General features: G+C 49.0%; 2 protein-coding genes across 3 annotated transcripts in view; one reads left to right on the forward strand and one right to left on the reverse strand.

Annotated features, from left to right (window-relative positions):
• Nucleotides 1-12,610, reverse strand: part of LOC136937861 (zinc finger SWIM domain-containing protein 6-like) — a 34,289-nt gene extending 21,679 nt beyond the window's left edge. Inside the window, exon 1 of the mRNA XM_067230977.1 lies at nt 12,184-12,610. Coding sequence (XP_067087078.1) covers nt 12,184-12,610 — 427 coding nt within the window. The remainder of the gene's footprint in view (nt 1-12,183) is intronic.
• A 666-nt stretch (nt 12,611-13,276) lies between these two features.
• smim15 (small integral membrane protein 15) lies at nt 13,277-15,265 on the forward strand. 2 transcript variants are annotated; one of them, XR_010875228.1, is made up of 4 exons: nt 13,277-13,457; nt 13,649-13,804; nt 14,470-15,003; nt 15,144-15,265. XR_010875228.1 is itself a non-coding variant. In XM_067230982.1 (3 exons), the coding sequence occupies exon 3, from the start codon at nt 14,497-14,499 to the stop codon at nt 14,719-14,721; it is 225 nt and encodes a 74-aa protein (XP_067087083.1). In that variant the 5' UTR covers nt 13,277-13,457; nt 13,649-13,804; nt 14,470-14,496; the 3' UTR covers nt 14,722-15,265. The 2 variants fall into 2 exon arrangements, 1 of the variants encoding a protein (XP_067087083.1); XM_067230982.1 differs by having other exon boundaries at nt 14,470-15,265.
• The last annotated feature ends 45 nt before the right edge of the window (nt 15,266-15,310 follow it).

Here is a 15,310-nt window from a genome sequence, read left to right on the forward strand (position 1 = left end):
ACCATTGATACAGATCCCAGATCTGTATCAATGGTTAATGTCTAGCTGGCCTGATCTATTGGTGCACTGGATGATAAAGGATCCTAGGTTATGATCGTTTATGGTTTGGACTGGAGCAAAGATTAGAAGACGTGCAGCCTCTTTCTAATCAAACAAATGCTCTGCTCCACCCAAAGCTATACATGTTTATGCAACAAGATCCTAACCATAAAGTCTCAATTTCAATAAAGTCTCATCGTCTCAATTTGATTCCACAGTGAATAAGTGGTAAAGGTGTGTGTGTGTGTCGGTGCTGAGCTAAGGAAGAGGAGAGGGGGTAGAGGGACATAGGTACACCTAAGTGTCATGGTAACCATAATGGGGGACTGGAGGGTTGCGTGAAGACCCCCTTCTGAAGGCAAGACTGCATCCATCCACAAATTAGGTCAATGAGATTTTCCCAAATTAGGTCAAAGGCAGTCAGGGGTACCATCCTGGACAGCCAGGGAGAGGAGGAAGAAGGGGGGGGGGGTTGAGAGTGCAGAAAGAGCTAGGTTGTATGTGTGTGTGTGTGTGGGGGGGGGTTGTAGATGAAGAGAAGTGTGTATATAGAGAAAGGACAGAGAGAAGCAAAGTAAAAAAGCTGGAGGTGTGTACATTTTTTTAAGTAAAACTGGTAAAGATAGTATGGAAGAATTAAAGAGATGGAGAGAGAGAGAGAGAGAGAGAGAGACAGAGAGAGAGAGAGAGAGAGAGAGTGGGGAGAAAGAGGGAGGGGGAAGTAGAAGGTTGAGAGAGCAGAACCAAGTAGCTTACTACAGCTGAGCTCCTTACATTCATTATACAGCTAATTACTGCTGTAGGCCAGTACACACACACAGACACCAACACACACAACAAACACACAGATTTAGGGCTAAATATACAAATGACTAAGACAAGACTATGTCACACGCACACACACACACACACACACACACATAAACAAACTCAAACTTAACCTGGCTCCCTCAAGCATAAAAAGTTCAAATGTTTCTGTTTGGCTTCAACATTCAGCCAGAACATCTTATTACCCCCTGAACAGATATCTGTGTGATCTATGTTTCCAGCTTTGTGTAGATCCAAATGTCTTTGAAAAGCAGTCAAATTCAGTTACACTACTTAACAAGAGTAGAGTACCCCAGCTCCTCCTACTCATCCTATCTCCGTTTGTGCACCCTCTTTCCTCCCCCCTCCCCTCCCATCTTCCAGTCTGTTTGGTTGCTTTCTTATTTATCATCATCATCAACCCCTGTTTCCATTTCTTCCCTTGTCCTCCAGAAGCGTATTTTGAAGAATCCATATCGGGCACGAGGTTGTTGCTAATAAACGGAGGGGAGAAGTCTTTTGAAGTCGACGACAAGTTGGATTCCCTTTCATCATCTCTGACTGTCAGCGCTCGGTTTTGAACGACTCAAAAGACGAGACAAATCTCTTTTTCTCGACAACCCCCCCCCCCCCCCCCCCCGCCAAATAAAAAATTCAGCGGCAAACAACAAAGGGGGTCGGGAGGCATTCAGTCGGGCCCTGTGGTGTTAGCCACAAATTAGCAAGGTGGCAACACTGCAGCAGCAGCAGCAGCCCTGCATGTGGCGGATGTCAAAAGTTCTGATCCTCATGGATGTCCAAAGGTCTGATCTGGCCCATCTTCCTGTGTGTGTGCGTGTGCGCGTGTGTCATGCTGTGCTGCGGCTCCGGAGCTCTTTCAACTCACCATTGTCAGTGGACTACAACCGTGCTGGACTCGCTACAATGGCTATCAGAGAGAAAAGGAGAGAGAAACAACCTCAAACTCGGCGACCAAACTCCAGCCCCATGCCTGCAGAGGGACGTGACGGTCTGTCTGCCCGCTGCCACTCGCGCCGTGTCCCCTGTCTCGCTCTCACACTGGCGCCGCATACACAGCGACAAGTGTTGAGTGTCCCCCGTATCTGCATGCAAGAATGTCGGTCTGTACTAGTTACAGCCAGGGAGTAGAGAGGGTAACCAGCTCTTTATCTACCGCCAAACCAGCCCGTTTAGGGGCTCAGCTGGCTGCAGGGAGACTGCCAAGACCTAGTTCGAGTTGTTTTAGGCCAATGTTCTGTGCAGTAACAAGCAGCCCAGACCAGTACTGGTGAGAACAACGCCAGCGATATAGAGAGAGCCTGGGAAGGAGCCAAGGCTCTGGACCAGGGCTAGGAGCCAGGCTACAGGAGACCACAGTACCAGGAGCCTGAACAGAGGCTACAGCCAGACGCCGAGAGCCAGGGCTGGGGCAACAGCAAGGCCAGAGGCGGGTTCTTTACAGGGGCTCTGGGTTGGGGGGGTGGAGCTGTGGTCGAGGGCCAGAGACAAACTTTCACTGGAGGGTCTGGAAAAGCAGGGTTTGTGCTGGGGATGGGACTGGGGCTTGGACGGGGAGATGTGGCAGGCAAGGAGCAAGTATTCAGAGGCTTGGGGGCCAGAAGAGGGAGGGTTAAGGAAGGGGGTGGATACTGGAAGAGGCTGTAGCAGGGCCAGGGGCCTCAACCTCCAGAGTTAGTCAGCTGTTTCCCTGGCCAACAGCTGGAGGGAGAGAGGGAAGGAGGGAGGGACTTGAATGAAAGAGAGAGTTGGACAAGTGAGAAGCTTAGAGGAGAGGGAGGGGTAAAATTGAAGGGGGGGGGTCCCAAGTGAGACAGTGGAAGAAGAGAGAAAGCGGAGAGAAAGAGGGAGGAGAGAGAAAGGGGGGTGGGGGGGGGGGAAGAGAGGACCCGGGGAGGAGACAAGGTGGTAATGGAGGTTTGGAAGCTGGACAGTGGAAAAGCCATTAGATTCCCGTGTGAGAAAAAAAGAAGCAGCGAGGAGAGCAGCCAGACAGAGGGTGGCTGAGGCTCGCCGCGTCCGCAACAGCTCTTCCCTTTCACTCTCGTGGTTTCCCTCTTCATCCCTCTTTCCTGTCTCCGTCCCTCGTCCTTCTCCTCTCCTCAACTATCCATCGCGGCGGTATTATTCTTTGGCCGCCCCCCTTGACTGCGCAACAGTCATGCTATTCATTACAAACGACCTGCAGCCGTGACCCTTCAAAACACAGTGAGCTTCCAAACAGGTGTCCCTTGCACGCAAGCGCAAGGGCGCACACACACACACACATGCACACACACGCGCGTGAACATTGGACACGTAGAGCAGTGCAGAACTCCAAGTGAGGAAGAGGGGAAGGGGCAAGGGGGGGGAGAGGAAAGAGGAGAAAGTGTCGAAAGTGCCTCATACGTGCTTTGTTTCTATAAAAGTGGCCAAATGAGATTGGGAGTGGGAGAGTGAGGGTCGGAGGCTGCCATGGGCCACAAGCATCCTCTAGTCGAGAAGCACTTTACAGGCTATTAGATTCCATTCAGATCAGCCAGTTGACTGGGATAAAAGCATCCGTCTCTGCCTCAGTGTGACTCAGCAATTCTGCCCGCCGCAGGTGGACGTCCTCGTAACGACACACTGCATATCAATGAGGGATTTAAACGGCATGCGCGCACCGCACACTTTGACATCTCTCCCTTTTCTTCTCCATCGCTCCGGTCTTGTTCTCCTCTACAAACACTTCGAATTCCTCGTGTTCTTTGGTACAATCTCTTCGTTCCTGCGCCTCCCCTAATGATTCTATTTTTGGTCCTACTCCTCCTCTTTCCCATCTCTCCTTCAACCCTCATTCTATCACTCTGTCATCCTCTACCCGTTTCTTCAATCCGTCACCAACCCTCCTCTTCCACCCCTTACTGTGTGGGTAAATGGGTAGACCAGCCTCCTCTCCTCCCTCTCCAGCCCCCAGTTCCAACCCCTATGTGTGGGTTCAGTCCCTCTCCTCCTCCTCTCCTCTCCTCTCCTTCCCATCCCTCCTCCTCTCTTCCCCAGATGGGAGTCTTCTCTCTTTTTCATTCCTTCCTGTCTTAATCTCCTCGTCCCCTCCTCCCTCCTTCCATCGGCGCGAGGGCTCATCTTTTCCCTTCCTTCCTCCATCCCCCCTCTCGTCCCCTCTCGGTGGGCTGATGGCCGAGGGTAGAAGGTGTGGAATATAGATCAGGGGGAGATGGATGGAGCACCAGGAGCCATAGCCAGTCCCACAGGTCCCAGACCAGAGATTAACTAAATATTAGCTGACAGAAACAGAGCGAGACACACAGCTGCTGCCTGCCTGCCTGCAGGACAATGGAGACTGCTTTTATCCTCTACTCACTGGAGGAGACATGCACACACAGACATAGACACACATACACACTGGATATACATTTATTATGCACACGGTATCAAGTGTGAATCCTGTGTTTACTGTATATCTATTATAGAATGCTAATAAAATACTAATTATACTAATAAATATAAACATAAAGATACATGTGTAGATTCTAGTGCGCAGATACACAAGCATAGAAAGCACACAGCAGATCAGGGGCAACCTAGGAAAACCAGTCCACTAATCACATTCTCTCCTCCCCCTCCCTGCCAGCTAGGATGGAGGGAGGGAAAAAGGAATGAATCTTTATTAGAAGATGTGTCCCTGCTCTATCGATCGGTCCCCTCCCTCGCTCCGCCTCCTTCCCTCCTCTCCCTCTTTTGTTATTTTAGGCGTGTGTCGGCCATCCACTCCAATAGAGTCTGACTGTACATCAGAGAGAGTATGCCATTACCCATGTCTCCCTGGGCCACTGGCTGTCGCTGGGAGGATGGTGTGTGTGTGTGTGTGTGTGTGTGCGCGCGCACGTGTGTGTGCATAAGTGAACCTTGCCACCTGGGGAGGGTGGGGGGTAGAAAGGGGAGGGACATCAGAAGGGGGAGGGAACATCAGGACACTATAGAAACCCACTTTCTAGAACAGACCCAACCATTTATGTTAGCAGCCTGATATTTACGGTAGATCACTAAATGGGCCTACATTCTAGTGGTGTACATCTAACTGGAATTCCAGCAATCTCTGTGTGTGCGTCTGTGTGTATCTTGATTATCTTGAGAACTGGATATTGTTGGAAGTAGAAAATCGGTCTGTGTATCGCTTCGGACCCAAGGACGTGCAGTGTCGTGTGTGAAGTTGTTTGGATGAGCAGTTTGTAAATAAATTGAATATATAAACGTGTGTATTGAGCTGCACTAAGCAAACACAGTGGGCACTGCACTTCCCAGCACGCTGTAAAGGTACTTTTTCAAAATCACGTTTGGCTTGATGCGTGTAAATTCCAGTGGAAACTCTCAAGTTTGGGTGGGGATTCTGTGTGTGTGTGACTCCATTATCTCGCCACCCGGGCACTGTATGATGCTGAGGCAGGTGTATGGCAGAGGCACCAAGGATGTGCAGTGTTGACTGTTCGTGACAATATAAATGTATAAATACGACAAATGAATATAAATATATAGGCTAGCGTTCGACCCACAGGCACTGCAACTAGCGTTAGTTGAAGACACAGCAACAAGACTCCGAAACTAGCTACTGCATACATGGATTTACCATGAAAATAGCGTTAGCTACCGAGCTATTGAGTCTGTCTTTCAGCAGTTAATGTTAGCTAGCGACTGCTCTCACACGACTAACGGGTAATAGTCAGATAAATGTAATAGTTGCTATCTGACTGTTATTACGCTAATTGTTACTTGAGTACAAATTGGGAAACATACTAGAGGATCACACATTCTGTCTGTTTAACTAGAAGAACTGGCAACCAGCTAGACCACGAGCACCACGAGCTGGTCCCTGTAAGTTCAGTTAACGTCTGTTTGTTTTGTTCTGTTCAATCTGTTCTATTGGTCGTACATCTATCTGGAGCACACTGGGAGAGAGCACGGTTCTAAAAGTGGAAACAGAGCAGCGGTGTGGAGCATCAGGTCTGGCTCACAGGGACTTCCTGTGGGACGGCTGCAGACACAGGAAGTAGCTGGGAAACATGCTGTATCCAGATAGGCGAGAGTAAATAAGATATGGGTTTCTATTGCTCTGCTTGGGAGGGAAGTGGGAACATAGAGAAAGGACAAGAAAGGGAGTGGAGAGAGAAAGAGAGAGCGTGAGAGCAGAAAAAGAGAGATAGGAAGGCAGTTGGGGAGGGGGGGGGGTGTGGAAGAGAAAGAGAGTGCAAAGAGGAGAGAGCGGCTAGCATAAAGAAGCTCTTCTGTGGAGAACTCTTCAGAGGGCCAAACTGAATTCCATTGCATGCTAAAAGCTCTCCTCCTCCTCTCCTTGTCGTCCTCCCCCTCTTCTCCCCGTGTCTCTCGTGCCCGGAGAGGCATCCGAGCTCCACTCGCCTGCCTCTCCACGCAGAGGTGAGTGCATGGCTCACATACCCGTGCACAGCCGTGGCATTCTCTCAGGCAGGCAGGCAGGCCCGGAGGCACCCCACACACTCAAGGACCTCGGCATACCAGCAGCACCCCCCCCCCCCCCCCCCCCCCCCTAGCAAGAAGAGGACGGGCCACTTGTTCCAACGCAATGTTTTCTCTCAGCCGCAGGTCTGACGCTCTTCTAGACCGGATGGGATTTTAGGACTACCTGGGCGTCTGGGAAACAACGGGTATTCATCTTATCGTCGCTCATCGCTGAAACGACGGGGTTCTGACTCCAAAACGTCTCTCTGTCTTGCTCCCAGATACACACAGGTGAACCAATGGCTTGGTTGCTCATTGGACAGCCGAAGGGTGGATGTGATTCAATTGTCGGTTCATAGCAATGGCCAGGCTGAAGACAGTATTTATACTGTATGTGTATAACCTTCGGCCCATGGGAAATCCTTGGGGGCTAAATGACCAAGTTAGATTTAGACCACCTTTGAGGTAGGGGGCATCAGTAATAACATATCTAGGCGTGTTGTATTGTTATCGTTATTCTAAAGCGCCAATCCCCATGGCTATTAGACAAGATTGTGTGTGTACCTGAAGATGTGCATGGGTTCAGTGGAAACTAAATATGTTCACTTCACAACACTGATTGACAGGAATGCCATCCACCCTCTTATTATTAGCATGCCTCAACTGTACACACACACACGCACACAGAAACAGGTGAAAGGACTGTGAACTGTGGACCAGACCGGTCGTGGATGAGTTGAGAGCAAGAGGGCGCCTCCTTGTCTCCCCTGTTTGACCCTGTTTGATGCGGGGTGATAGGGAAGTTTGCTCTCAATCAGAAGCAACCGTGAGCACTGAGCAGGTCCCCTTCAACAGTCCACACACACGGCCTTTGGGCTTTTTCAAAACTCTGAAGCTTCTGTGTGTGTGTGTGTGTGTCTGTGTGTGTGTGTGTGTGAAGGAAGAGACAGCTGTTGACCATGGAACACAGTGAGGCACTGTGCTGTGGTAATAACGAAAGCATGCGTGTCACGCACAGGCGCGCGCCCGCACGTCCGAGCAAACACACGCACACATACGCACACGCGCACGCACTTGGATCCCCTTCCTCCCACAGTCAGCAGTGGCCTGGGCTCCGTAGTGCTTATTTCAGCAGCTCATCGGCGCAAAGAGAAATTCATTAAAGAGAAAGAGGGGAGGAGGGAGACAGAGGGAGAGCTGAGTGTGGCATTCCCTGGTGTTATTATGGCCAAATCGAAGAATGAGGACGCTGCTAATAAAAGTCATGATATGAAACTGGGAGAAAAAAAAGAAGACTTTTAATGGTGCCTTGTCATGGGTGGATTTAGTGTGATGGCCTGTGCCCTACCCCACACCCCCAATCCTCCATCCTTCCCTCCCCCCGTTCTCTGGGTAGGAGCGTGTAGAGAGGAGTGGGAAAGGAAAGAAAGAATCGAGGAGCAGAGCCACAATGAATGTGAAGCCGACACTGTGAAGCCCATTGTCTCTAAGTAAGGGACTGGGACAAACACAGAGCAAAACACTTGCGCACACCCACACACATACAACACACACACACACCCACACACACACAAAACACACACACACCCACACACATACAACACACACACCCACACACATACAACACACACACACACAAAGATAATGTGTTTCCATTACAAAGCAACTGAATACCATCCTATCTTACATCCACTCAACTGTCTAAAGAGTGGATGGCATAGGCTTTGAACACACACACACACTCACATTATCCCTAAACACATTCTCTGCGCTTGGATAAGGTGCCCGCTCTTCTCCCTTTTGGAAAGTCAGCTGTTTACACTAGCTCGGGCTCAGCCATGTTTCCATGACGATGAGATCCCAGGGTCAGTCACGTGGCGCAGGACTCCAGCTCCTGATAGGAGAGGTCGCTCTGAGATAGCAATCCAGGATCAGCCTCCCTCCTCCTCCTCAGCTTGACCCGGGCCACCAGGGGACCATCTCAGATCTCCGCTCAGAGTCCGTGCCTGTGCTCGTCCAGCTCCATAAGGACTTGTCTCGAGTCTCTATTCTATCAGCTAACCACTTAACCAGGTTACTGGGCCAAGGCAAAAATAACAAACGCTACTTTTCCCCTACAGCACAAGGACAGAAAGGTCTGAACTATAATCAAATGGACTGGTTTTTATCAGACATTAGTACAAAGAATGTTCTCATAAAGATATCTCGAGGATTACACTTAGACGGCTGAGATCTTTTACTAGCTGGGAGAAACAGACTGAAATGTAGAATTCATTTTTGCTTTATTAAAAGACACTGGGTTCAGATATAGGAATGAAGAAGCTCGGCTAACATAAGATCTAAACTAAAACAGAGAAACAGAAAGTGGCCTACTCTAAATTTGTTCAACCCACTGAAAGCAAACTCAGTCACCAAGAGCCTCAAAGACAACATGCTCATGCAAGATTTAAGTTCCAGATCTTACATTCTGCACTTCTGTGGACAAAATGCTTGAAATGTCAAAGTAGGCCCCTGAAAGGCCCGGTGAATTCTTAAGGTGGCTTTTGTTAACGCTTGGAAGCACGGAAACCGTGTGTGTGTGTGTGCATATGGTGAACATTCCCATAAAGACATGCCCCTTCTCTATGTTGACTCTAAAGGCACATAGAGACGTTCTCTCACACAAAGGCAACTTTTCTGATCTCGCTTGAGCACCTACAGACACACACCTTTACCCTGTTGGAATGAGTGGAAGAGGTCACTCGGTCGTTTTATCCCCTGCTAATGAGGCAATCCCCCCCTCCCTCTCATTCTCTCTCTCCCTAACTCCCTCCCTCTTGGTGATTTGCCCCTTGCTGTGCTTGTGACAGAGGGCCCGACATTCAGCTCAGGGCTGCTAATATATAACTGTGATTTATAGTAGACATAAAGAGGGAAAGTGGGATGAAATGCAAACTGGCACGGGTACTTACACACTCATCACTAGCTGGTCTTAAAGACATTGAGACTCGCACTGTGAGACTTTAGCGGACACACACACACGTCACCAAAATAGGTAGACCAAATGAAAATGACATTCACACTCTAACGGGTGCAACACCCACATACATTCACTGGTATTTTGGGCAGGGCAAAATATGGGCTAGCCTATCAGCTAAGCCCATGGAAAACCCACCGGAATAGGCCTCCGGTTCTGCATTCTCCATTCTCCGTGAGACAGAGTCTCGCAGACCCATTACACTCTCCCCCTCATCTCCCACACACCCTCCACAACAATCTAAGCACAAAGCCACAACCCTTCGTTTCAAGGCTCGGCTAACATTGGTTAGCATGGATGCTAGCTATAGCCAGGCAAGGATAAAGCTAATCACGTCAGAGGGAGTGACATATGCCAGGCGTCAGTGTGACCCTCCAGGGGGATGCAGGGTTATAGTAACAGGATCAGGGAGAGGGGTAAGCCCCAGGCACTGTGCCTCATGGGCAGGTGGAGGGGGGGGTGAGGGGTCGAGGACAAAAAGAAAGAGGGGTGAGGAACCGGTATCGGAGACAGACAAGGAGAGAGGGACATATACCTGACCCAGATGAGAAGTGAGGGATGTAGCGACAGGGGAGTCATGTTCGGGATGTGTTCATCCATGTTCCGATGCCATCCCTTCCAGGTTGGTGAGATCCAGAGTTGTCATAGAAACTGCACATACTGGGTCCAGTGTTCACAACTATTTTTGCTCCATTTAATGAAGCATTCAGTGTTGATATGGCGAGGAATACAATTTGGGAAAACACAGCTGTTATGGCACAAGAGCGTAGACTACTGCAAAGCCTAACGAATGGGTCAGTGTACTTGTCAAACGAATGTGTAACTGTAATGGCGTGCCTTATCAGTCACTGTTTAAAGAGCTTAGTGCTGTTCAATATCTGCTCAAGATTTTCCTCGCGTTTGAATATCTGGAGCCACAGCGTTCCAAGAGCTGAACACTTTGGAGAGCGACGGATCCATCCCTCCATCTCTTCTTCTTCCATCCCTCTCTCTTTCAATCATTGTCTGTTCCCCTCTCCTTATCTCTCTTCTCTTTTCCTACCCATCACCCCATCCCCCCCATTCTCTCACACCGTAACACCCCCCCCCCCCTCCGCTCGCTCAATCCCTTAGTCCCAGCATTGATGTACGGAGGGGGGAAAAAAAGGAGTGTGATTAATGTCTTTCAGAAAAAGATAAATAATCACGGGAGACTGGGGGGCTGGTAGTTGGCCTTAGGGGAGTAAATATGGAGACTTTTATAGCTGCTTGGGGAGAGAGGGAGACAGGGAGAGAGAGGGGGGAGGAGAGGTACAGCAGCAGATCCATTCAAGTATATTAGCTTCTCCCCGTACACGATAACCTCTGGCTCAGCTATTCCTCCACTGTCTTTCATCATCGACACACAATGGCATCCCGCAGACGGCTCGCGCACATGCATCACACGCAAGCGCACACGCTATGCACACGCACGCGCACACACAGGGGCCCACGAACACAATTTAAGGTCAGACCCTCCTGTGTTTGATGGGCCAATACATGTGGCTGGTGATGTGGTTGACAGCCCTCTCCCATGTGGCTCTGCTTTTAAGCCCTCCCCCATAGGCTGCATGTCCCCTGGAGAAGATTGCATCTTTTATTTATCACTCTTTTCCTGAGCCGGGTTTCCCTGCAAAAATTCTGGGGCGAAAATTGCAATCAGCACAACAGGCTTTCCTCCTGCTGTGTGCTTGCCTGTCATTCTCTCCGTCTGGGAACATGTAAGGATGTGACAAACAACACACACACACACATTCTCTCTCCTTTACACACACCCCCTTTCTGCGCTTCCTCTCCCCATCTCTCTCTCTCTCTCTTGCTCGCTCTCTCACACATACACACACACACACACACACACACACAAGTCCCTCATTGGTACTGCCGGACAAAATCAGAGATAGCATTCATATTCGGCAGACCCTTTAAATCTTTGCCTTGCTGAAACAAATAAGCCTAATGCCGAGGAATCTGGTAAACAGGCCAGATAGGAGCTGGTCTGGGGCTCCCATTGTGCACCACAACACATTCTCCGAGCCAACAAGAGCTGAAGCTCAACACAGAGATTCTTCAGAGGCAGCGAGGGGAGGAAGGGAGGGAGGGGAAAGATCATGCATAAAATCATGTTTGCAGATTGCATTAGAATTCAGATGAACCGGAGAGGGTAATGGGATTAAAATCCTGAACCGTTTCCAAGGGCGGGGAGCAGGAGTGACAGCTGAGGCTATTGCACTGACGAATGCAGTGAAATATTGTGGCTCTGGCAGAGGGAAGTAGGGGGGTTGTTTTCTACAAGCCTAGCCTCTCTCTCTCCGACATATTCCCATTCGGAATGCAGCACATGATTGTGTGTTGGCAGCCCAACCTACCGCTTGGGCAATTTCATCTAGTCCCAGTTTAGAAAAATATCAGAGAACGCAGCAGAGCAAAGGAATTAAATCTCACAAAGGTGTTTGGCACACAAATAGAAGCACTGTGTCTTTAAATCGCCGTCCCTCCCACCCTTTCTAAATATCTGCTATTTAGCCAGCGGTGAAAAGATATAGGGGGCTTTTGTCTCGTTACCCGTTGGTGGGGGACAGAAAGCTGGAAAGACAAAAAAAATAGGAACAAAGTGCCAAGCTGTCAATTTGGGTGGCTAGGGGCGATTTAACCGTTCCCTGGAAATGAGATATTCCCAAAAGTGATTGAAAAGGAGGACGGCTTCACACGCACGCAAACAAAGCTGCTCTTGGTCCCTGCAGAAATGCAAAAGATGTGGACAGGATCTGCTTATTCTCAATATGACAAAAATTCCCCGTAGCATGGCTGCTGACACAAGCTAGCCTACTCACCGACTTGCAATACGTTGTCCACCCAGCCACCCTCCAGGAGAGTGACACCCCGTAGGAAAGGCAGCTGGGTCTCGTCATTGTTGTCCCCGCTAGTCCCACTCTCCTCTCCCCCCGCGTTGAAAGAGGAATACATGCAGATCTCCTTTTCGCTTCTCGGGAACGACCAGTACACGATCCTTCGCTGGACGGGTTCTGGAATCCTTTCGAATCGTTCCTCAACCCTCTGGAAGGGCCACTTCTCCGCGACTCTACGCGCCGCGATGTCTAGTAGCGATTCGGGGTTATGAGTCTTTCCCGACCCACCTGGAGCGGACCCCGGACCGCCGCACAGAACTCCTCCAGCCCTCTGCCCCTGCCTGCATGCCGGATTGTAGCCTGGCCGGCAGCAGAGCCGCTTGGCCGGGGGCTGCTGGACTCGCTCCGCCATGATCGCACCGCTTTAACTCGCAGCGCAGTTCCTCTCCGATCATATAAACGGGATAAGGAAGAGAAAAGGACACTCCAGCCGATTGTTTACCGTAGATGGAGAGACAAGCCTTATTTGGAATAGTGGGAGGAGCCTCCAAGTTCCGTGAAGTCCTTTGTGTTGTCAAATTAACCGAGATGGGTGGGACTTTGGACTGATGCCAGCGCACGAGTGGCACTAAAAAGGAAACTGGAGGCGGAATTCCCGAACGTCGGCAAATCCTTTGTGAAGCCATTCGGGAGCGAGAGGGCGGGCTTAAGCGAACGAAGTCTTTGAAGTTTGGTTCTGTTTGAGTTTGAGGGCGGGGTATAATCCATGGGCGGTCTCTTAGCTTCCCACAGGGGCATAAGGGGCAAGAGAGTTGAAATGTAGACGTATTTTCAGACAGTCTTCAATAACCGCAGGCTCTCCTCCTCTCAACAACATCACGAGGGTTGTATTTCCTGTAGTCCAAGGGGCTCCAAACTCAACTGTCATAGAGGGAAAGGGCGTGGGAGGAAGACCATAGGCTGTGTTTTTTATCCATTAACCAATAACCAGATTCTGATCTTTCTCAAACGCACAATCAAATTAATGGACAAAAAATAATGACAGCAGAAAACAGATTTTAAATCTGAACTAAAATGACTTATATACCATTGGCCTCTTCTGCATGTGTTTCAGGCTGACCTCCCCTCGTATCCCCTGAGTGCATAGCGGTGGCCTTTGAACTGCTCTGAAAGTGATCCATGCCTTATGGACGGAACAGATGTGCGCTAACCTGATTTAGTTTCAATACTTCGCCACAGGAAGTTCAGAAAGTCAGCAGGTCCTTTGTTATGATCTTTTCTATTCTTTCTCGTCGACAAAATTCATAATTTGGTGCATACTATGCATATTTGCATTCTTTCTTTCTCAACATAACCACACACACATTATGTATAGTGCCTGTAAGCCTTGAGATATGTGATTTTATTACGTTTAATCTCTCTGATTGTTGAATGTCACGTATTATCTCAGTGATTAAACCTTACTATACGGCCAGGACTACAACTCCCATCTTCCCACGATACCATATACGTCATTAGAAGTGGCGAGTTGCGACAACATTTCCTGGTGCTCAAGTGCTGCTGGAGTACCAGATCAACCTTTTTCAAGAATACAAGTCTCTGTTAGGTGAGTGTGTACAAGTTTATTATACTGGTCTATCATTAGACAACAAGTACTTTTGTCTATGTACTACGTTGGCTGTATCTGGTACTTAATTCTGTAGCCGACTTTTGCCAGAAGACAGTTTACGTTAGCTAGCTAGCTGTAGCTTGCTCGTTACACAGAAGTTGGGCCAGTCCTTAAAATCATTGTTGCGTCTGACAGTGGGTCCCTAACAGTTTTATATTAGCGAACTTTACCAGAGCTTGGGAAAAATGCACTTACGACGTTACTGTGAATAACTAGCTAGCTAGGAATCTTACAGAGAAGATGAATAGCTAGCTACAGTAACTACCTATTCGATACTGGATATAAATTCGATCATAAACAAATAGCCTAGCTATGCGGACTGCCTGCCTTCCCAACGAATTGGTTGGGAATCATGGCTCGAGGATGCAGTTTCCTATAAGTTTAGAGTACTTTTTTGGTGAGGGAAGTATCACCCAAGTTAAGGTATTTCAGACCGATTCATAAAATTATTCTATTAATGAAACCTTTATTTTCTCTAAATGAATAGGGTGCTCGTATAAAGAGTAGATTTTGAACTGCAATTTCAAGATCTTTTTTTGCATAGATTTAGAAGTAGCTTAATTTGTGCTCATAACTTCTTTCTTACAATGTTTCTCCCCCAGATCTGTTTTAAGTTGTTGGTGATCAGGATGATTGACGTGCGAGCGTGGGCAGAGTATGTGGTGGAGTGGGCGGCCAAAGACCCGTACGGCTTCCTAACCACGGTCCTTTTGGCTCTGACCCCCCTCTTCATCGCCAGTGCCCTGCTGTCCTGGAAACTGGCCAAGATGATTGAGGCGCGCGACCGCGAACAGAAGAAGAAGCAGAAACGGCAGGAAAACATCGCCAAGGCCAAGCGGGCCAAGAAAGACTGAGGCCGTCAGGGACGGATGGGAGGGAGAGAGGGATGAAGGACGAGAGATGGCACCGTCCACGCTCCGTGTTCTCCTCTCCCTCCCCCAGCCCCAGCGCAGGCCCACTGCCTCTGTCCTACCCATGGAACGGAGGCAGGATGTGGGCCCCACCTTGGAGCCTTGCAGCACTGGGAGGGCCAGCATCCAGCCTGGGCAGAGGCTAAACCTGCAGGACTCTTGCCAGCGAGAGGACAGTGAACATCTTGATCCACAATAAGGATCTGCTGTCTGGCTGTTGTGATGGTGCAGTACCTTGCATTCCATTTATATCAAATCTTCTGATTTCAATACATAAGCATACCACGGTTTGAATTATTTTGCTTTAAATTAAATTACTAATGAAAGGCTTTTTTATTAAGTTGTTTATGAAAAATGTTTTATAGATCTGGAGAAGTTTAACACACCAACCACGTAATGCCAAGGCTGGGCAAACCATGGGGTTTTCACCACACAGATGATTTCCAATTTATTTTCTCTCTGCTTAATAAACAGTTTTGTTTGAAAACGTGTCACCTTACAAGTGGGTCTGAGGAATATGATATGTATAGGA

Source organism: Osmerus mordax, chromosome 28 (assembly GCF_038355195.1).
Source record: "Osmerus mordax isolate fOsmMor3 chromosome 28, fOsmMor3.pri, whole genome shotgun sequence".
NCBI lineage: Eukaryota > Metazoa > Chordata > Actinopteri > Osmeriformes > Osmeridae > Osmerus > Osmerus mordax.